Here is a 24,696-nt window from a genome sequence, read left to right on the forward strand (position 1 = left end):
ACCAGCACACAGTGTACCCCACCCTGACGGCATCGCAGGAGTGTGTTATCGCGTGCAAACGATCTTGAAGGTGCCGAATAGCCTACTCCGACGTGTAGTCCTAAACAACTTGCACTTTTTGATGCAGTTGGGGAATGGTTCTTGCAGGCTCTGGAGTGAGTTAAGTTACCGCTTCACCATGTCCCACACGTGTTCAATTGGCGAGTGATCTGGAGATCTTGTTGGCCAGAGCAGTAGTCGTACACTATGAGGAGCACATTGCGTCGAAACAGCCGTATGTGGAGGTGCACTGTCCTGCTAAAGAAGCACATCACCTTCATGTGGAAGAAATGACAGTAGCGCGAGGATAACGACCTGTGCATGTAGTGGGCGGTGGTTGCATTACCCTTCAGAAACACCAAATGGGAGCGCGAGCTGTAACTGATGGCTCGCTGCACCATGAAGTCTCTAGTGGGACCTATGTGACGTGGCCGAATAGGCTATATTCCGGAATAGGCTGCTCACCAGTTTTACACCGGACACGTGTATGTCCCATTCGCATACAGGCAGAACCTGTTCTCATCACTGAAGACAAGAAGAGTGACACTCCACTCTCCAATCGATTCTTCCATCACACCAGAGTAGTCGTGCTTGGAGACGTCGTGGTGTGAGTGGTAGCGTGTTCAGAGGCACACATCATCTTAGTCCTGATACAAGCATTGTTGCCAGTGGTCCTCAGTAAGATATCAGGTGCAATATATGGCCAGATTTCTTCCCTGAATGATGTTCAGTCAGCCACTCCTACTCTCACAATGTGTCTATCTTGATGTGCGTCTGCCCTACATGGATGACCCGACCTGTCCTACGGTTGTGGAAATGTTCCGCAGACCACTACTGAAAGCAGCAACACACCATGGATACACTGTGCCCAACATGTGCAGCAACCGGCCGATGCAGCCATTCAGCTTCCCACAGTCCCACAACGCGACCCTTTTCAAATGGCTGAAGTTGTTCAACAGGAGTACTTGTTCGTCGGTGGGTCATGATTGTACCCTAGAATGAATGCTGCACACGGTGTTCGCCTCTGAACTCAGAGCGGCTACTACTTGCAGAGTAAAAGCAAAGGGCTTACAGACAGGGTTCCAGAGCGCCATTTCATCACTGATGACCGTGACAAATGACTCACAACACCTTAGTATGGACAGAGACACTGGTGGCATTGAATAGAGTCCTTACAGGTGTAGCATTTGATCCCGGCAGTGTATTTTTTATGGGCAGTGGGAAAGAACATACAATCGGGCATTTTCTGATCCATGAGGGGTTTACCCTGTAGTGACAATAGGATTGTAATCATGAAGTCTAACGTAGGGATGTATGCAGACTAATGCATACCGCCAAGATAGACTCCTCTGTTCGGTGGATCACAATAATAGTCTATTCTGACTTCCTAGACCTTGGTATCTACTTCACCATCAGGGTTTCCCAATATGCCCAATGGCAACTTCGGTATTTTAGAACTCACCTGTGTGTTCTCCAGGCTTGACTTTGGGGATTAACCTTCGACAAATTGCTTCTTTCTCGAACGTTAATCCCGAGAGTCAAGCCTAGAGAACACAGAGGTGGGCTCTGGGCGTATTGGGAAACCCTGATAGTTAAGCAGATGCCAATGTAATACAGATCAAATTTGAAATTGGTGACTATTCGGAAGTGATGCGTCTCTTCTTCTTCTTCTTCGTAACTCTTATCTGGTACGCAACTCTCTATGTCTTAATGACGTGGCTTTTTTTTAAAATATTTGACTTCATGGCAGGGTGCTCTTCCTGCCCCATTTGGAGTGATACTGAGCCTCTCTGTCAAAACACTGTCTGGTGTTTGAGAGTGATCCCTTCAAAAATGGAACAGTTTCGCGAAGCATGGAGACTGGCTGGCCAAGTGGTGAGTAACGTAGCTACTGACCTTGTACCCAGAGCTGGTCGACGCGCGAGTGCAGCTGCGCAGACTTGAGTCCGACGCAGAAGGTGGCGAGCACGAGCACGGCGACGAAGAGCACCTTGCCGGCGTGCCGGTGCAGGAAGCGGCCCAGCTGGAACAGGTGGCCCTGCAGCCAGGCGCGCGCCCACAGCGCGCTGCGCACGCCGCTCGCCTTGCCCTGCAAAAGCAACTCCGTCACACTCTGCTCTGTCTGCCATATAACGGCAGCACACTATGCAGTACACGCTCAAGATGTCTGTCTGGCGCAGTCACCTGCTAGGGAATCACACATTTACATTACTGTTTGTTAAAATCGCAGGACCTCGACGTAAACTGTTATATGATACGATTTGAATGTATGGTGCCAGTTCTTTCGGACATAATTGATTCTGCTCGATGGGTGGTATCCTTTCTTTCTGACATTTTCGAGAGAACAGACACCATGCATTCATATAACTGATTCGCCTCCACAGGCAATGAATCCACCACTTTCAGTGCGGATGCACAGTTACGTCAGACCTCCTGTGGGAATCTCAAAGTAGGGAGCATGGAGGACATAGACGGCGACCGTGGATCGTCTAAGAGGCGTGTCGAGATAGTCCGCGCAATTGCGATAACACAATGTCCGAGTGGCGCAGTGGTTACAGAACGGCACTAAGCCTCAGATGACCAGTGCTGTCTGAACAGCTATGTTACGTATATGCATGGTGTTCATAATCATCAGATCGTTCTCCTCCTCCTCCCCCCCTTATCACCATATCATCAGCATCATCACCATATCATCAGCATCATCACCATATCATCAGCATCATCACCATATCATCAGCATCATCATCATATCACCATATCATCACCATATCACCATATCATCACCATATCACCATATCATCACCATATCACCATATCATCACCATATCACCATATCATCACCATATCACCATAACATCATCATAACATCATATATCATCATCATAACATCATATATCATCATCATAACATCATATATCATCATCATAACATCATATATCATCATCATAACATCATATATCATCATCATAACATCATATATCATCATCATAACATCATATATCATCATCATATCATATATCATCATCATATCATATATCATCAGTATCATCATCATATCGTCATCATTACCATAATATCTTCATCATATCACCGTCATCATCATATCGTCATCATCATATCGTCATCATTATAATATCGTCATCATAATATCGTCATCATCATAATATCGTCATCATCATAATATCGTCATCATCATAATATCGTCATCATCATAATATCGTCATCATCATAATATCGTCATCATCATCGACGTATCATCATTATCGTCATATCGTCATCATCGTTATATCGTCATCATCGTTATATCGTCATCGTCATATCATCATCGTCATCATCATCGCCATCATCAGCATCCTCACCCTGATCACCACCACCACTGACCTCCAGGCTTTCCACCACTGTGCTGCATTAAATTCTAAACTACTCCATACAATTATGTGATGGAGTGAGATTGTGTAACACTGTTGGTGGTGATCTGTAGCGGGTGGGGACAATAAGCCCGGCAGTCCCCCTGGTGCAATTCGAGTGGAACAAACTATATGACCGGACAGAGTTGCGTCCTCTCCATTCTCTCACCATCATGCAATACAAACATGACACCACGCATTAGACAAATCCATTACAGATCTTACACACAACATATGCCGTTAAGATGCAACTCTGACACATGCCGAGGAAAGCTTCCATTTTCAGCGAATGAAAAAAAGCCTTTTCCGAAGACGCCTGAACCCGTCCCTCGAGGTCTCCCAGCCAACAGTGCCACATGAGCCTTCTTTTATCAGTTTGGACGTCCGGTTAATGTAACTGCTGTTAGCGAAAATCAGTGGCTGTGTTCTTGCAGGAAACTGCGATGTGGTATTAGTCTTGCATTAATACTGACATGTTATCTCTGCATTATTATACTTTGCACTTATACAGGTGACACAGGAAGAAGCTGTACAGATATAAAAGGTAAGTTTCGCATTGCGACGCAAAAAACCGCTCATGGGTTCCATTATACACTAATTGAGACGATGGTAAGGCTGTGCAGTAAAGACGTCACAATTTTCACGTAGGACCAAAGAAAATACGTCAAAAGTTTGGAGCAGACGTTAGTTGGATGAGTACATCTATTATCATATTACATATTTTACGATAGAGTAAAGTGAATGAACTAATTCCTTCCGTCACAAAATTACCCTATACAATTAGAGGGAATACTAGATTAAAGACGCAGATATTATCATATTTTCGTTCAGATTATCGGTCGCAATCCACAAAAAAACACATTATTAGCGATGAAACAGTTTTTTTTTTTACGCTTTTGAACATGTGATTTGCTCTAGAAGCAAACAGATGGGGTACACAGATTGCGTCCCGTCGAGGGGGGAAGGCCGTGGGGGGGGGGGGGGGAAGGAGGAGGAGGGGGGAGTAGTAGCGTCACGAAGAGCATCCGGCCACCCACTGTCGCTAACATTTCCAAACCCCATACAACAAACCGACCCTACGACAACGGTGACAGGCAGGTTGAAAAGTCCCATGATAGTACTGTAACATATGTAACAGTACAGTTTTACGAATGCAATTTTGGGCCGGCCGAAGTGGCCGTGCGGTTCTAGGCGCTGCAGTCCGGAACCGCGAGACCGCTACGGTCGCAGGTTCGAATCCTGCCTCGGGCATGGATGTGTGTGGTGTCCTTAGGTTAGTTAGGTTTAACTAGTTCTAAGTTCTGGGGGACTAATGACCTCAGAAGTTGAGTCCCATAGTGCTCAGAGCCATTTGAACCATTTGCAATTTTGGACTTGCTAGGAACTGTACGGAGTGCCTAGAGGTGTAGCCTAAACAACAGGCGAACCCGGCCGTGACAGCCGTACCGGACGAGCATTTGTGTTAATTAGATGAGATGGTCCATGTTTCATTGAATGTCTCCTATCACAGTTGATAAAATCATTTCGAGAACTGTGATGCACTCACCGCTGTCATTGTCCCATACGTTCGTAGTTGCACGCCCCCTTCCGTCCCTTTGGTACTGCTACAGACTATTTCATGAAGCTGTGAGAGGCGGGATTCAGCTGTTGCTGGCTTTTTTGAGTAATTCAAGTCGTTTATAACGCTGATCTTTAAGCAGAGATTCTTGCTAGTTCGCATAAGGCAGAATGCAGAACAGTAGTTTGGTATCAGCACTGGCTTCGTTGCAGATACCATAGAGGCTTTTTCGAAGTGGTTTATGTGAACCATAGAGAAGCTAAATCAGGATTGCCAAAACGAAACTAAAGTCACCTTCGTCCTGCTTCCTACTACATGGTCCTAATTGCAGCGGCTTCTGTGTTGGTTCGGATTCGCACCGGATAGTAACTTGTAGGAGGCGGAGGGAGGTCACCAACCCGAAAAATTATTTAACAGTGCAAAGTTTTAACTTGCCTCCATAGCCGAGGCCGCTAAAGCACCACTGTGTGATGGCGCTCCACTCGGAGGTAAGTGGGTTCGAATCCTTGTGCTAGATGAAATATTCAAGAGCAGTATTTGGCCAGTATGGGACGGAGAGGCGATGGCGTAAAGCTTCTGATCAACAGTCTTTGCGCCAGTGTCCTAGAATAAATTCCAAACTTCTCATGAAGTGAGACTTACATGTGATCCGCCCGTCGGATAGGGAAGTTAAGCTCGGCGGCATGTTGGTCCTTTTCGAGAGGAGTAGGATAAGTACCATTACTTCCCTTCATCCATAACAAACCCAGCACAACAGAGTATAAAGGTTCACACGACAGACATACACACGTGACACCTCATAGCAGGTTTGAGGGAGGTAATGGCAGATCATCTCCTCTAGGACCTTGCATAGAAAGCATAAGTCAAGGTTACAATGCGTGCTCTCAGAAAGTATTGCGTGTCGTCGTTGAGGAAGCAATGCATTGGCAGTAATGGGGTCAGCTGAAAGCAACAGGTCTGCCCGCGAAGCCACACAAGCGCGGCCAGGTTCCACAGGTGTGTACATCAGCTCTACTGAAACAAGACCACCTGGGCGCAAGACGATCCTCCAGCGTGTGGCTGTGGTGACAACCACCTGTGTAGCTACTTCGAAACTATTATAACAGTTGCGAAAAATAAGAAATGGCACACTGTAGAAAATTACGTTCCACCTTAACTGGAGGGAAGCAGCGGGAGTAGGAAGAAGACGACATAACTCTCTAAAGCCATCACCTAGACTGTGACATGAATATTTAATAAATGGGTGAAGATTGTGACGAACAATAGTACAGATACTGTATTAATAGGAACATACATACAGGGCGGTCAGAAACCGTCTGAAAAGCTTGTAAGGGTGTTGCAGGGTAGGTTATGCTGAGAAATAATCCTTAAGAAAAAAAATCGACGTGTTACGCCGTTTTCAAACTAGTTAACATCGAAGTCAGTCAATTAGGCCGTTGCGCGACCAAATTCAAGTGGTCCGTCACAGACGGAATAGCGTCGCCAAACGTGTTCTTCGCTTGGATTCCTAAAAATGAGCAAGAGAGCGATACAAAAATTGGACGTGTAACGGTAGTAAAGATAGAAACCGACCCAAGTGTTGAACAGTCTCGTGTGCTATCATCTGCGCTATGAGAAAACCTGACATTAATTGTATCTTGCCGACCGCTTCAATTTGCGCTCTCAACTGCCTCATTGGCTAATTTCAAACCTAATTCACTCGGAAACGGAACAACTTATAGAATTTTTTCTGAACAATTATTTCTCTGCACAACCTACCCTACACAACACTCTTACAAGCTTTCCAGGGTGTTTCTGATTACCCTGTACATTTTACGTTCAAACAATCTCCACATCTTATGAAGCTCTCGTGGCTGCTTGAACATTTTTCCACTGTTACAGAGTAGCGTCGTGATAACTTAGGCGTCACGACAGAAGTGTGGGAAGGAATCTGTTACGGCACCGTGGAAAAGATTGCGTGGCAGTTCGTTACCATGTGACACGAACTCTGTACTGCCTGTGATCTATCTTTTACGCAAAACGAAAAGCAAATAACTTATTAATGATTTCGAAGATTAATACTTTGAGGTAAAGTTTTTTGAAAGGTATAATTCTTTATTAGACGTAGCCGAGTTCGATGTGGTATCATCTTTTCCGCCGGCCGGTGTGGCCGAGCGGTTCTAGGCGCTTCAATCTGGAACCGCACGGCCGCTACGGTCGCAGGTTCGAATCCTGTCTCGGGCATGGATGTGGTTGATGTCCTTAGGTTAGTTAGGTTTAAGTAGTTCTAAGTTCTAGGGGACTGATGACATCAGATGTTAAGTCCCATAGTGCTCAGAGCCATTTGAACCATCATCTTTTCCTTCTTCGGCGTGAGAACGAGCTTATGATCCTAGTAAAGGATGGAAGTATAGTGGAATCATAATGAAGGTGTTAGTTGCTCAAAGAAGGCCCTGGGAAAGTGGAAATGCCAAGAAATAAAGGCAGCATCAGACATTATAACTGCTGGTCTATCATTTACGCAACGAAGTTACGGTGATGTGAGTTTTACGGAATAATCTCACTTCAGGAAAGATATGCGTATCTTAAAAGAGAAAAATAATTCAAGTATAATATCTGATATTGTTAAACAAAGCCATGGCGCTTCCGTTAGGTACATAAACGTAGTTTAATTAACTACCATATGTTTCATGCGTTATATGTGAATTTGAATTACATACCGTATCAAAGAATTAGATTTACGTAACGTTAGGGCTGAAAAGAAAATCTGAAATATAGAAATAAGCGGTAGCATAGGTTAAATATACGTAAATATCACTTCAAGCTCTGCATTTACGCACCACACTTTGTAGTACATGAATTGTTCGAAAGTGCTTGTAGTTGCCCATCCAGTACCATCAGTTTCGATATTAGAGAAAATGCATTTCTCCTCTCCTCCAGAACAGGCCATGAAGGCCCAACGGTACCGACCGGCCGCCGTGTCATTCTCAGCCCATAGACGTCACTGGATGCGGATATAGAAGGGCATGTGGTCAGCACACCGCTCTCTCGACCGTATGTCAGTTTCCGAGACCGGAGCCGCTACTTCTCAGTCAAGTAGCTCCTCAGTTTGCCTCACAAGGGCTCAGTGCACCCTCGTTTGCCAACAGCGCTCGGCAGACCGGATGGTCACCTATCCAAGTGCTAGCCCAGCCCGACAGCTCTTAACTTCGGTGATCTGACGGGAGTTGGTGTTACCTCTGCGGCAAGGCCGTTGGCGAAAATGTATTTAGTCAGTACTAAAGACAAATGTTAAAACTTATAAAGGAATTTGTCATCAATGTTGATTTGAACTCCAGAGTGCTTTATTGGAGGTGATTTCGCTTCGTCCAATGTTTGAACTAACTTACGAATCATCCAGAGCTGCGGGCTACAGATTAGCATGACTCCTAACTACGATGTGCTTGGATCGAACCCTGGACCTTTGACTGGAGTTCAGGCAATTATCCGTGAACCACCGAGCCATACTTTGTGGATAATCGATCGTTTAATGGCGACAACTGTAGCTAAGGTACCAACACGCATATGAACTGAAAGAAAACAAACACTCGTGCATACAAAATAGTTTACACGCAGAGTTTCAACTTCAGGAACTCGTGGGGTGCGGAGGACTCGATATATTACTCAAATATAATTTTACAGGCGCGACTTTAAAATAACTTTCTGCGATAGACAGGCTGCAAGATTGTAGTTTCTCGTCTCGTCGGCAGCCATTAAAAATGGACAACTAGATCAGTTCGAGAAGGATGTTGATAGGATGTGACTTAGGCGTTTTTAAGAAAGGTTTTGCAGTAATCGTCAGAGGTGATTTTGGGATACCTAAATCTGTATGATACGTTCCTCTCGAATGCGCGGTCCGAAACCGTGTTTGTTAAGTGCGCTATTTGCAGCACCATTCACACTGCTTGACTGGCACTAGTGCTAGTGCTACAAATGAAGGATTCATTCCAAGCCGGCTCCTCTTGGTGCAAGCGCCAACACAGTTTTGGCAAATTGTTGACTCAACGGAGGCGATGACCCAATCGAAGACTAACCTCCGCGGCCGCTTCTGCGCCATAGGACGGCGCCCTCCCGTTTTACGAGCCATAAATTCGGGCAGATTTAGGGTGAGGGAGATCGGGGTGTCAAAACACAGGCAGCTGCGCCTACCCAGCCGACCGCGTTCGCAGACTGGCGTTCCGCACGCGTTGAGCTCAAGGCCGCCTTCCGTAGACGGTGCCGCGTCTGTTGGTGCCGTTTCTGGACTCCAGTGAGGCTTCTGCAGACGCTGATGTACATCTTCCTCGACCGTTCCACTATCGAATACCGCGTGATAAAAGTGAACACCTCAATATCTCCGTACGAGTCCTGGTTTCTCTAATTTTCGCATTGGGATGAGAAATTTGGTGATTGAGATATCGTGTAAAGATCAAGCCGCGTCGAAAAACGCCTTTGTTTTATTTATGGCCACCCCAAGTCGCGTGTCATATCCGTGACACTGTCTTCTCTGCTTCGCGACAATACGAAACCAGCTGCCCTTCCTTACCTTTCTCGACGTGTTCTACCAGTATTATCTGGTAAGTATCCCATACCGCGCAGCAGTAGGCAAGAAAAGGACGAACAAGCATTGTGTAGGCAATTTCTTTAGTAGAGTTGTTGCATCTTCTAAATATTTGCCCATAAAGCGCCGTCTTTGGTTCACCTTTCCCACAATATTTCCTGTGAGATGGTTCCAATGTACGTTGTACTAAAGTTTAATCCTTAGGTGTTTAGTAGAATCAACTAAATTCAAATTTGTGTAATTTATCGTGAAATTTAACGGATTTTTTTGTACTGATTTGGAATATCTCACGTATAATTGTTCAGGGCCAACTATCAATTTTCGCGTCAGGTACAGACCTGGGCTAAATCTTTTGAAATTCGTATTGATCTCCTGATGACTTTACTCGACGGTAAACGACAGCATACGTGCAAACGTTCCTAGATGGCTGCTTACATTGTCTCCTAAACCGTTATATAGTTTAATAAAGGTAGACAGACTATAACATTTCCTTGGGAAACGTGAGATACCACTTCGATGACTTCCCGTCAGTTACTACGAACATAACGAGTTATGAAACCAGTCGCAAAACCGAGGCAATATTTCATACGTGCAAAATTTGACTAGAAGCTGCTTGTGGGCAACGGTGTCTAAAGCCTTCTGCAAATCGAAAAATATGAAATCAACTGTCGATAGCAATCATTCGTGTGAATAAAGAGCAAGTTGTGTTTCACAAGAACGATATTTTCTGAATCCGTCCTGGTTGTGTGTCACAATAGATCGTTGTTCTCTCCGAGATATTTTATAATATTAGAGCACAGTACTCCTCAGTGCAAGAGTATTTTACTTATCGAAAAAGCGTTTTTCATCAACAAACACCTAGTTTAAAAGGCAGGGTTCTGCTCCAGTTCAGTATGAAAACAGAAGACGCCTGATACCAGACCACGGGATGAACCGTTTTAATACTCCAGCGGCTTGCGGGTCGATTACTGGATAATTGTAGGATTCCTTCTGAGTTGTAACACTGAGCGTATTCATGGAAATAGTTTGTATATATGAATTCGCGAGATGGTACCGTTTCAAACTGAAACGTTATACGGCGGAAAAAAGGCAAGAATGTCAATGTTCTGGCGACATCGAAATCAACAGAGTGGAAACATTAGCTATTTTGGGGAAGGCGGGGAGGGTATTAATATCTTGTTAAAAAAAAGATCTTCCAGCTCTCAGGGTTATCACCGAAAACTTAAAGGAGCAATGCTCTTCTCTTTTCTAGCTGGATGATCTGTTCCTCAGATAACCAACCTCAAAGTGCTTTCCTCGGCATGATCCTACTGGAGGTGCTCGTCTTTAGGCGATAGTAAATCGGCTCGACCTTAAGAGTTTAAAGAGGAATCGGAACCAAAGTAAACTCGGCCTTTTTTTGACGTACCAAGGCATTGCTAAATGTGAAAATACATGTACAAAAAAGAAACATTCTTTTAACCGTGTCAGTTCAGAATATAAACACAATTACTCGGGGTAATCACTTTGGGTCCTACGGAGAATGCTTTCTCTGGCATTCACTAAACGTAAAATTGAGAATTGCACAGAGATCTGTCGTGTCGAATTTCAAGAAACTGAATCTTTATCCATACACCTGCTTATTAGAGATTCTCCCGTAAAAAGAGTCTTTGGAAATATAAAGCCGTTCCAGAACTTTCAATACCGACGTTAAGTACATGCTGTTTGCCAGAAATACGTCTGGCAGTAGATAGTTCCAAACGAGATGTAGTTATGGAAGTGTGGTTAGTGCGTACGTTTTCCGCCCTTGCCGGTACGACGTGTTAGCGTCGTTAGCCAATGATAACAGTTATACTATGCATAATCAGACGTGGCGGTATAGCGGTGAAGTACGTGACTGGAAACCGAGAGGCCGCGAGATGGCGTTCACGCCGGACCACGGAAATTTTAAGTCAGATTTTAACTTGGCCTTCAGTTCAAACGATGTGACTTATCACGTGGAACGACACGTGGTTCGAATTACGCTCTAAACTGTAGGTTCCCTTTCCCCAGGGTTGGATGATTAGAACACATTAAGGACAAGCAAGTTAAAAGACTTGCACCAAACGAAGAAACTGCTGTGCTTGTAGGGTTCCAAATGCTGTAGCATTAAGAGACTCTTTTAGTCACGGCGAACAGGAGGGATCCAGGGAGGCATTTCTTATAATACTGAAATTTGGAACTGACGCGGCTAGACTATCGAAAACAATTGATAGCCTTGTAGGACTCTCGGGAGCTGCGAAGTTTAAATACCACACCCGCTTTCCAGAGACATGCTGGTTGGCTCTCAGGTGGTCGTAAGAACTTTCCTGGATGTCAATGTGTCATTCGCTTGTACCAAATCTTCATAAAGTAAGCAGCTACAGTCCTACCTGCTTCCGGTTTCAAGTAAATCTGCTGTGGGGGTATGGAGAGTTAAGGTCTAGGCTGTAAGCAATGGTAAGGGACAGTCGATGAGAAACACAGTTGTTGCACGTAAAACGCGGCACGTGAAGATGGTTCCACGATAAACCGCGTAATGGCAGCTCCGTCTCTAATTTCAGATACTCACTAATGGAAAATTTGTCAGGATGTGTGCATGTAAACGGTGGTGTCAAAAACATGGCCGCCAGTAGTAGTAGTATCGAGTGTGGTGTTCGTGCAAGGGAAATGCTTTTCAGGCACGTTTAGTGCAGATCCGAGAATGAGTGCGTAACTACGACTCAGATAAAGATTTTGAATGCGTTCCTGAACGCAGATGGCATAAAAAGCTGTTGCTAATCTGGTAAACGTGAATAATCATTTAAGTAAGCAAGCAATATTGTGCCCCTTACCATTGTTTACGCGAATTTGTGCGACACGTTGATGGAAGGTATGACAAGGGCCATCTTTAACACGCTTACGTGCTACAGTAAGGCGACATATCGTGTTTAACACAGATTAAATTTCTGAAGTAGTTATAATTACTACTGCAAATACCGATAATGGAAATTTTAGTATCATAAACTGAAACAATTCGGACGTTTTAAATTTGTGTTGAGAGGTTTTATAGTAAAGTTTCGTTTACTGTCCCAACAAGTAAGCAGTTGTACGTCAATTCTATGTCATGTTAAGTGCACTCAGTTTGCATGTAAACAATGTTAAGTACCCACTCACGCATTTTTAAGAACAAACTTTTGGAAAGAATGGACAATATTTAAAACTCTGTCATTATTCTCGGAATGTTTGTAAAGAGTGACTTAACTGAATAAATAAATCTTAATGGATATACTTGACATACCTCATTTATGAGATTTCATTGAAAATTTACTGTGCAATTTCTCAAAACAACCTTGCTATTGTTTACAGCCGAGGTTGTCATATTTATTTGAACAGCGCGATATTCAGAGCAACCATTACTTTTAACTCTTCTTTGTGGGTATTCATGCTCGTTCGTCCGCGAAATCTGTCAAAAGTATGTTTAACGTGCCACGTGGACTATAATTTCTTAAACTGATTACAACTCCAAAACGAGAAAAAAGCGTTTCGAACTGCAACAAGGGATTCGAGGAACAACTCCAAGCGTTCTTTGTATGAGTGTTTCGAAAACGTCTGGCCATACTAATAACATCGGTGTCGGCAGAGACAAAATACAATATGAATGAGAGTCAGCTAAGCAGCCGAATCTCTCGCTTTAGGTATAAGGTCACAGATGCGACGGGTACATCTTCTTTAGGGAGAGTTGTTGGCAGGCCTCCAGCAGGCACTGAATGGCCCCCAGGCGCATGCCTTCTGAGAAGAGCCGGCCGCTGGACGCTTCCTGATTCAAGATAACGACTCAGTCCACATCGGAGATCGCCCAGTGGGCACACTACCGAAGGCGAGGAGCTCGCGTAGTCCACACGCACGGCGGCAACTACGCGGTCTACTTTTAACGTAACAACGTAAAACCAGGCACACTGCAGTGCAGCTGTGTCAAATCTGGATCGCACTCTGACGTACAAGCAGCGCTGCGAGAATATGAGAGTGAAGGTGAAATCCTGAAATAATATCCTTCGCAAGGATTACTGGTAGCACTTAGGGCCCTCGACCACAAATCCTGAAAACGACGGCGCTGTTAACATGTTACAGTGCTGCAGAGTATGAGTTGCCCAGTATGGTACAAATCCATATCCACAAAAATAGTTGACAAAGTGCTAAACGAAACGTGTAGGTTTATTAGAGGTTATCTGAAACTTACACCACTTTCAGCGCTTGAACCAGAATCGTGTGCCTCGAAAGAAATACTGAAGAACTATAGAAAGTGGCACACCTGCCTAATATCGTGTACAGCCCTTGCGAGCACGCAAAAGTGCCACAAACGACGTCGCATAAACTCGACTAATGTCTGAAGTAGTGGTGGAGGGAATTGACACCATTAATCCTGCAGGGCTGTCGATAAATCCGTAACAGTACGAGGGGGTGGAAATCTCTTCTGAACAGCATGTTGCAAGGCATCCCCGATGTGCTCAAAAATATTCACGTCGGGTGTTTGGTAGACAGCGGAAGTGTTTAAACTTAGAAGAGTGTTCCTGGTGCCACTCTGTAGCAATTTTGGACGTGTGGGGTGTAGCATTGTCCTGTGGAATTGCCCAAGTCCGTCGGAATGCACAATGGACATCAATGGATGCAGGTGATCAGACAGGATGAGTACGTACGTGTCACCTGTCAGAATCATACCTAGACGTATCAGGGGTCCCATACGCTCCAACTCCACACGCCCCCCAACATTACACATCCTCCAACAGCTTGAACAGTCCCCTGCTGACATTCGGCGTCCCTGTATTTATGAGGTTGTCTCCATACCCGTGCACGTCTGTGCGCTCGATACAATTTGAAAGGAGACTCGTCCGACCAGGCAACATGTTTCCAGTCATCAACAGCCCATTGACGGTGTTGACAGGCCCAGGCGAGGCGTAAGTGCTCGTGTCGTGCAGTCATCAACGGTAAACGAGTGGGTGGTCGGCTACGAAAACCCATATCGAAGATGTTTCGTTGAATGGTTCACACGCTGACACTGGTTGATGGCCCAGCACTGAAATCTGCAGCAATTTGCGAAAGGGTTTGCACTTCTGTCACGTTGAACGATTCTCTTCAGCCGTCGTTCTTCCCGTTCTTGCAGGATCTTTTTCCGGCCGCAGCGATGTCGGAGATTTGATCTTTTTCCCAGATTCCTGATATTCAAGGTACACTGGTGAAATGGTCGTACGGAAAAATTCCCATTTCATCGCTATCTTGGAGACGCTGTGTCCCATCGCTCGTGCGCCGACTATAACACCACGTTGAAGGTCACTTGAATCTTGCTAGCCTGCCATTGTAGCAGCAGTAACCGATGAAACAACTGCGCCAGACACTTGTTTTAGTAGGCGTTGCCGACCGCAGCGCCGTATTCTGCCTATTTCCATATCTCTGTATTTGACTACACATGCCTATACTAGTTTCTTTGGCGCTTCAGTGTATTACATTTAATATATTAAGTGATTGGAAACAGCCAATCAGAAAGTAAGTTACATATTATTACGGCAGGCCAAGTAACTTTTATTGAATGTTGCAACACATTTCAAAGTGACACAGATACAAGGCAGTTTTTTTCAACAGTTATCAAGTTTCCGTAAAGAATGGTAGGAACGTTCAACCAATCGTTCAGTTCCTCGACGATATAAATCTCCTCCTTGGTCACGGAGCCATTCCAGAATCGCTGTGTGAACGTCCTTATCGTTGGAAATCCCCTCGCCTCCCACTGCCCCTCCCTCCAGATATACTTTAAGCTTGCCGATTCCCTGTACACTGTCGTCTGTGGTCGATGCCGATGGATTTCCTTTCCCTGCCAGAAACGTTCATGTTTGAATTGGTGAAATTACTGGCAGGATTTAACTACAGCTGGCCGCGACAGTGCGTTTTTGGTCCATACACCGCCAGCATTTCACGATTAATCTGTGAGGCATTTAGAAGTTTTGCCCGAAAGAGCCGCTCTGTCCAACTTTAGAGTACGTTTCCAGTCACCGCAAAATTTCACTCCCACATTGTGACGCACTTGTTATCCGTAACGCAGCGTAACTGTGTCTTTATGAAACCCAGGACGTGTACTCTCTTCTGACAAATTGCCACTGAAGTTGCGCAATGTTCTTAGCTTGAGACGACATGAGTGAGTTACTTTCCGAAGTCCTTACGTAATTTCCTACTTTTGTGTTAAGTGATGTATCATTACTGGGACAAGATACATCATGTTGATACCAGGTATTTTATGCTACGTCGAAAACTTGTCCTCCAGCTGTCGAAAATTACTGGTATGCTTTCTACGGAAAACTTGACAAAATACTATAGAAAACAGGAGAAAAGCGACATAGACGGTATACAGTAATTATTTTCTGTGGATCCTCAGTTACAAAGTAATAACTATAGTTCAGCACAAAGCTATAGACTCACGATGAGCTGCTTTTCCAGTATAATTATCCAGTCGCCAGTAGTAACAACAGCGAGAGGCAGAGACCACATGACAGAGAGTGTTTATTTCGCAAGGCTACGCCCATAGTAAAACTAGTTCTAAATTGCCGCCCGTAAATGGGAGGCTGATGAGCTGTAATAGTCATAGGAAGGGTTCGTGCGGGCAGAGACGGGCGTACCGTTGTGGGCGCTTTACTTTTGTGTACTGATTTGATAGCTGCACGACGCTGGACGCTGCTCGCAGCGCCACGACGCGTACATTTTTGCTGCCGGCCATTATAGGCAAGTAGGGCTATAAATTACTAGTGTTCGCAGGTGGTCCACATCGGATGAGGTTCTCACATCTCCACTGACGAACACTTTATTGTGCCCATTCCCATAGTAGGTGTCAGCGATGAGCACGGATGGGGGCGGGGGTGGGGGGTGGCAAGAGAGGTCACTTGTCCCCCCTCCCCGCAGGCCCTCCCGGCCACCCCCTCAGCCCCGATGGAATCGGGACTTCAGAGTTTTGATCGTCTGAGTGGGCAACCACCAGTTTTCTAGGATACAATAGGTTATAAGGTCATCTATAGAATTTAGTTCTTAGGGAATGACATGTCTCGAAACTGAACAGTTTAGATGCTGAGACTCATAAGCGCCTAAAGCACACCGTCGTTAACTCACATTTAAGTGAATGTCAGAGAAACCGGCGAGACAGGTTTTCGTAAATGTTCATACATACAATGTGGGCCTACAGGACAGATAAACCTGAGTCATCATAAGATTAAAAGATGTCAGAATCATGAATACAAACTACAATTACCTAATCGACGATGATGTGCTTTAGGCCATTCATTAATATCATAAATGTTAGTTTTAGAGTCTACCCCTCCCTCTCCTGGAAAAATTTCTTCGGATGCCCGTGTTACCTCCCACATTTGATGTCTAGAACGCGTAGTTCTTACCGTACGTCATTTTATGTGCGTCAGAAGGCGAATAAGGTCCTTAGACGTCTGCAAGGCTGCCTGTATAAAAAAAATGGTTCAAATGGCTCTGAGCACTATGGGACTTAACTTCTGAGGTAATCAGTCCCCTAGAACTTTTAACTTGCACCGTATAACAGAGTAAAGATTGTCAGGGTTTCGTTTGAAGAGAATTTTGAACACGTTTAACGAATTATTTTGCTGCCTGTTTCGCCAGATGTGACGTAATATATCGTCTTTGACATATTCTGAAAACAGAACTTTCTATTCATGTGTCACATTCTCCGTTTGCAACAATCAAGATATTAGGAAAGGCTATCTAGACGACACAGAGATACCTTTGAAGTGTTTCGCCGACAGACGCATGACAATCCAAGTTGCTAGATAGGCCTAGGCAAGGAGGTTGTATACGACATTAGGAGCGTATTCCATAACTTTTGGCTCTTCAGCGTAAATGAAATGACAAACAATATCGATAGCAAACTGTCACACTTCACGGAGATGCTACTGAATTGCTTTCCAACAGACGACGTTCTGAAGAGATTGACATGAAATTCTGGAATACCTCCTGAGAATCTACGCTTCGCACACAGTCCAACAGAGTCGAACCCAAGTCGGAGCAAGAAGACTAATTTAAATGCACGAAAAATTCTGTTTTCATTTAACTATAATGTTGGCAGTTTAGCATTCACTTGGGTTGTGTGTGTAAGTTAAATAGTTATAAACACTGGAACGGGCAACTGAAAGAAAAAGAGAGGTAAAAAGAGAGAATTCTTAGAACACTTCGCTGCTCGGTATCTTTCTTGTAAATCTTTTCTCAGTTATTGTTAGACAGCTTGGAATGCTTGCGGTACGAAACTGAAAACGTCCAGAGAAGAGTTACATTTCGGGTCGGGTTTGTTCAGTCGGCACGAAAGCGCCACACAAATCCCCACTGAACTTTGAGGAAACCACAACAAGAACGCCGCAAGGACGTGCGTCTGAGATTTATATTATTATCCCGAGAAATACCTCAAGGGAAGAGCTGGAAACGAAGCAGTTGCTTCTAGCGATTGTGAACCTGAATAAGATATCGCATCCTAAGTACCTTCGAGTGAATTATATTTATTACTAAGTGGAAACAACAGTAAATCCTATGGCATGGTTATAGATTCACCCACAAATCAAGTTCATAGAAGAATCACAGTAAAGGTGTTTACGAACCAGAAGGACGCTCTGTTGCATTACTTATACGGTGGCGCTAAAATTTTTAAACTGTCACTTAACGTAAACGTCTATTTTGGTAATAGTTTATGCTCGTGACAAATTTCAAGTTAAATTTCAACCTCTTTCCCCTCCTAGTCTCCTCCATCTGATGAGTTACCTCTCAAGCTGACGAAATGCAAGGATATGGAATGTCTATGATGAGGATGCTAAATAAATTAGTGGTGTGCTAAGAAATAACGCGCGTACGAGCACTATTACAGGATTAAGACACTGAGTGACAAAAATCATGGGCTAGCTATATGCACATATGCATATATGCATATATCCAAATGGTGGCAGTATCACGCACACCCAAGGTACATACGGCCAGGGCACTGGCGGAGCTGACATTTGTCCTTAGGTGATTCATGTGAAAATGTTTCCGACGAGATTACGACCGCATGACGGAAATTAACAGACTTTGCTTGCGGAGTTGTACACTACTGGCTATTAAAATTGCTACACCACGAAGATGACGTGCTACAGACGCGAAATTTAACCGACAGGAAGAAGGTGCTGTGATATGCAAATCATTAGCTTTTCAGAGCATTCACACAGGGTTGGCGCCGGTGGCGACACCTACAACGTGCTGACATGAGGAAAGTTTCCAACCTATTTCTCATACACAAACAGCAGTTGAGCGGCGTTGCCTGGTGAAAGGTTGTTGTGATGCCTCGTGTAAAGAGGAGAAATGCGTACCATCACGTTTCCAACTTTGATAAAGGTCGGATTGTAGCCTATCGCGATTGCGGTTTATCGTATCGTGATATTGCTGCTCGCGTTGGTCGAGATCCAATGACTGTTAACTGAATATGGAATCGGTGGGTTCAGGAGGGTAATACGGAACGCCGTGCTGGATCCCAACGGTCTCGTATCACTAGCAGTCCAGATGACAGGCATCTTATCCGCATGGCTGTAACGGATCGTGCAGCCACGTCTCGATCCCTGAGCCAACAGATGGGGACGTTTGCAAGACAAAAACCATCTGCACGAACAGTTCGACGACGTTTCCAGCAGCATGGACTATCAGCTAGGAGACCATGGCTGCGGTTAGCCTTGACGCTGCATCACAGACAGGAGCGCCTGCGATGGTGTACTCAACGACGAACCTGGGTGCACGAATGGCAAAACGTCATTTTTTCGGATTAATCCAGGTTCTGTTTACAGCATCATGATGATCGCATCCGTGTTTGACGACATCGCGGTGATCGTACATTGGAAGCGTGTATTCGTCATCGCCATACTGACGTATCACCCGGCGTGATGGTATGGGGTGCCATTGATTACACGTCTCGGTCACCTCTTGTTCGCATTGACGGCACTTTGAACAGTGGACGTTACATTTCAGATGTGTTACGATCCGTGGCTGTACCCTTCATTCGATCCCTGCGAAACCCTACATTTCAGCAGGATAATGCACGACCGCATGTTGCAGTTCCTGTGCGGGCCTTTCTGGATACAGAAAACGTTCGACTGCTGCCCTGGCCAGCACATTCTCCAGATCTCTCACCAACTGAAAACGTCTGGTCAATGGTGGCCGAGCTACTGGCTCGTCACAATACGCCAGTCATTACTCTTGATGAACTGTGGTATCGTGTTGAAGCTGCATGGGCAGCTGTACCTGTACACGCCACCCAAGCTCTGTTTGACTCCAATGCCCAGGCGTATCAAGGCCGTTATTACGGCCAGAGGTGGTTGTTCTGGGTACTGATTTCTCAGGATCTATGGACCCCAATTGCGTGAAAATGTAATCACATATCAGTTCTAGTACAATATATTTGTCCAATGAATACCCGTTTATCATCTGCATTTATTCTTGGTGTAGCAATTTTAATGGCCAGTACTGTAGTTAGATCTGCACGCATGGGACATTCCAGTTCGGAAATCTTTAGGGAATTCAATATTCCGAGAAACTCAGTGTCAAGAGTGTACCGAAAATACCAAATTTTGGGTATTACCTCTCACCACGAGCAACGCAGTGGCCGACGGCGTTCACTTAACGATCGAGAGCAGTGGAGTCTGTGTAAAATTGTCACTGCGTGAAATAACCACAGAAATCAATGTGGGACGTACGGCGAATATACCTGTTAAGATACTGCGGGGAAATTTGCCGTTAATGGGCTATGGCAGCAGACGACCAACGCGAGTGCCTCTGCTAACAGCACGACATCGCCTGGTCTCGTGAGCGTATCGATTGGGCCTTAGTCTACTGAAAAACCGTGGCCTGGAGATGAGTCCCGATTTCAGTTGGTAAGAGCTGATGGACCCCACGAAACCATGGACCCAAGTTGATAACAAGGCACTGTGCAAGATAGTGGTGGATACACAATGGTGTGGGGATTGTCTACGATGCATGGACTGGATACTCTGGTCCAAATAAGCCTATCATTGTCTGGAAATTTTCACGTTCGTCTACTTTGAGACCATTTGCAGCCAAACAACGATGGAGTTTTTATGGATGACAATGCACCATATCACCATGCAAACAGTTGTCCGCAATTGGTTTGAAGGACATTGTGAACAATTCGAGCGAATGATTTGACCAACCAGATCGTCTGACAGAGCCAGTCGAACATTTATGGGACATAGTTGTGAGGTCAGTTTGAGCACAGTATCCTGCAACGGCAGCTCTTCCGTAAAAATGGACGGCTGTTGAAGCAACATGGCTCAACTTTCTGCGGGGGACTTCAACGACTTGTTGAGTCCATGCCACGTCGAGCCACTACGCCGGGCATAAGGAGGTCCGACACGATATTAGTAGGTATCCTATGACTTTTGGCGCAGCACAAATTGCGTTGGGAAATTATTAGTCTCGTATATTACAGTCTCGAGTTTGGACCCAGTCATAATTCGCCTTCTTAGTGATCTCTATTGTGGAGAGAGACGGAGTTTTCTTCAGCTTGAAGGACTGGGTTGGAACTCAACGATTCGAAGCACCTACGAGATGTAACTGGCTGAAATAACGTACAATGGCATTCCGGAGGCATCTGAAACCTCTCATGTTACGATATCTAAAATTTTTTCTGGCGAGATGGTAACTAAGTAGAAAAAAAAAAAAGACTCCAACATGAAGGCGCTGAAGCAGTTGTTGTCTTCGGTTTTCTCTATACCCTATGCTGAACAATACTGACAACAGATTCTTCTACTGTGCTCATTAAAATTGTTGGTGGAGTATTCATGCATGGTTAACTGTAGAGAAGACTTACTCATCCCGTCACATCCGGAACCAATCTCAATCCTGTGCGCGCTGTATCCCGCGACCGTCGTAACTTTAAAACGGGCCTAGCTGCCTGTAGGAGCTCCGGCGCATGCTAAAAGCCACTCTGCGGACACAGGTCACGCCACAGACGGCGCCTTTTATTTTGATAGCCCGAATCGTTCGCCTTAAATCCGGCCGTATTTATGGGTCGTAAAACTGAAAGCAGCCGCCTTCAATAGGAGCACCAAAGGACGCTTGGCCTCCTATCTTCCCCTAGAGACCCTCGGAGCATCTCTCGCAGTAACTGCTAGTTTGGTGAGTTTCGCGAGAATCGGGTAGTACCGAGTGGAGTTCTGTTACAGAGTTTAATTTGCTAATGACAACGATGTAAGTCAGCAGACTACACAGTGTGTTCGGTTTATCTAAAGACATTGAAATATCTCGAAAACAACACATTGGATACAAAAAAATTATAATTAATATTTGTCCGTCTCGGGGCGAGGGGGACGGGGGCGGTGTGCGGGGGTGGGGAGCTGCTAATGGTACCAAACTCAACCCACACCCCAACCCGTATGTGGGGGCGGGGTGGAGGGGTGTCTACCTTGAAATCTTAAATGCGAAACCCCATTTTTTAATTACAGATTCGGATTCCACGGAAAAAAATGCTAAAGTTTTATCTGAAATATTTGTTTCAGTTACGCGACAGATAGCCGCTTTAATCGGAAAAATCGAAATGTGTAGATAATCTTATGTTTTAAAATGCTATCCAATGACGGTGCGAGGGCAGGAGGGACGATGATTTCATACCTTTGAACGGTACTGCACTGCCTGTTATCATAAGGTGCAGTTCGCGCTGCACGGCCACAGTGGCGTTTTGTCGGAGGAATAGAACGTCGAGAATAGTGTTTCTTAAATAAAAGTTATGAAATTATTGCCCTAGCCTCGCAACGTGGAGGTGGTGCTGGGAGAGCTGGCTCACAAAAGACAACGGCATACCGAGTCCATCAGGATCGTGTATACAGACTGTTCAGTTTATCTGAAGGCATTGAACTACATCGAAAACTATACGTCGGATAGAAGTAATTTATAGTTAAAATTTGTTCTTCTTGGAGTGGAACATGCAAGATACTGAACTCGGCCACCCTCCCCAGCTCGTGTGGAGGAGCGGGGCAGCAACTTTTTCATTGCAGAATTGGACAAAAATGCATAAGTTTCTTCTGAAACCTTTTTTTCCTTTCGCGACTGATGACGCTGTAATCAGGAAAATAAAAATGGGTAAAAAATCGTACGTTTCAAACTGCTATCCAATGATGGTGAGAGGGTACGAAAAAAAAGTTCTAATAAACTTATGTCTGGAAATGCATGGGTTCCATGCTAGAGACCATTTATTCAGTCATACATTGTCACAGAGACTGCGCTCTAATACGTGATGTCCAAACATCTGGAATGAATGATGATGATGACTGGTTTGTGGGGCGCTCAACTGTGCGGTCATCAGTTTCCATACAAAGTCCCAGTGTTCACACGGTCCAGCGTTCACACGGTCCAGCGTTCACACGGTCCAATCTAGCCACTGGCACAATAATGATGATGATGAAATGACGAGAGAAACACAAACACCCAGTCCCCGGGCAGAGAAATTCCCCAACCTGCCGGGAATCGAACCCGGGACACCATGATCCAGAGCTAGCAGAGACACTCGCCTAGGCCGTCTGCTGCCATAGCTCATTAACGCCAAATTTCCCCGCACTGTCTTAACGGATGTGTTCGTCGTACGTCCCACTTTGATTTCTGCGGTTATTTCACGTAGTGTTGCTTATCTGGCACCAGTGACAACTCTACACAACTGTCGCTGCTCTCAGTCGCTAAGTGAAGGCTGTCGGCCATTACGTTCTGTATGATGAGAGGGGAAGTCTGAACTGTGGTATTCTCGGCACATTGACACTGTGGATATCTGAATACTGAATTCGCAAACGATTTCCGAAATGGAATGTCCCATGGCTCTAGGTCCAACTACCATTCCTCAGTGAAAGTCCTAATTCCTGTCGTGTGGTCATAATCACGTTGGAAACCTTTTAACAAGAATCAACTGAGTGCAAGTGACAGCTCCACCAATGCACTGCCCTTTTGTACCTTGTGTACGCGATGTTACCGCCATCGGTATATGTGCATATCGCCTCAGTATAAATACTGTGGGGATAAGAACAAAAAGTGTTCTCCTGGAGTAGGCGTGATAACGTCATGAGAAAAAAGGACTATAGGAGAAGATGGGCACAGGGGAGGGAGAAGATGGACAGAGGGGGAAGGAGAAGATGGACAGAAGGATAAGAACAAATGGGCACGGAGAGTCGGGAGGAGGAGATGGACCGTGTGGAGCGGGGTAGGGGGGGGGGGGAGATGGGGAATGGAAGTGGTGAGTAGGGAGATGGGTTGTAGGAGATATGGACGTGGAGGATGTGAAGGAGAAGATGGACAGAGAGAACGGGGAGGAGGAGAATGACTAATAGAAGTTTGGAATGATTACATATGTGGGCAATGCTGAGTATTTTAATAAAGCAACATGTGGCCAAGACACACTTCTATGATATCTTCGTATGCCTATTTCTAGACGAGCGAGGGATCTATGGACGTGTTTGTCTGTGCGGACACGTCGCACAAGCACTAGTTGTCGGAATGGGCGGATGCGTGCGCACGTCACATCACGTCACGTGACGGCCGACAATGGGCGGTAGAGCCCCTCGCCGCTGCGCTACCGCGGGCCCGCGCGCCGCTGTTTCGCCCGTGTGACAATGGCGTGACGTCACCGGCGGGACCACCCGCGGCGCCTCCCGGCCGACCCGCCGCTTATCCCCGCCCACGCCTACGCGCGGAGCCGCACCGCACCAGGGGCACGCCCTCGCCACAACTGAGGCGAAGGACGCGGCCGCCGCCGTCCGTCCGAGGCGCCACCTGCAGGCGCTGCCTTGCGATAGTAACTTACAAACACTACCCAGTAGAAAGTATCCGGACACCTATTAGTGAACATAAATAGGGGTACGTTGACATTTCGCCTATGTGACGGCTTGAACTGGAGACAATTTCAATGCGGTGTCTGAACGCAGCATGTTATTCTCAATGGAGAGATGTCTTCCGAAGAAAGAGTGATTTCAGGTGTGCCGCAGGGGAGTGTCGTAGGACCGTTGCTATTCACAATATAAATAAATGACCTTGTGGATGACATCGGAAGTTCACTGAGGCTTTTTGCGGTTGATGCTGTGGTATATCGAGAG

At 45.5% G+C, this 24,696-nt stretch overlaps 1 protein-coding gene across 1 annotated transcript in view; it reads right to left on the minus strand.

Annotated features, from left to right (window-relative positions):
• LOC126260828 (protein patched) overlaps positions 1 to 24,696 on the minus strand; it is a 152,907-nt gene that overhangs the window by 115,318 nt on the left and 12,893 nt on the right. Inside the window, exon 2 of the mRNA XM_049958215.1 lies at positions 1,936 to 2,128. Within this exon, the coding sequence (XP_049814172.1) occupies positions 1,936 to 2,128 (193 nt within the window). The remainder of the gene's footprint in view (positions 1 to 1,935; positions 2,129 to 24,696) is intronic.

The sequence above is a fragment of the Schistocerca nitens genome, chromosome 5 (assembly GCF_023898315.1).
Source record: "Schistocerca nitens isolate TAMUIC-IGC-003100 chromosome 5, iqSchNite1.1, whole genome shotgun sequence".
NCBI classification, from domain to species: domain Eukaryota; kingdom Metazoa; phylum Arthropoda; class Insecta; order Orthoptera; family Acrididae; genus Schistocerca; species Schistocerca nitens.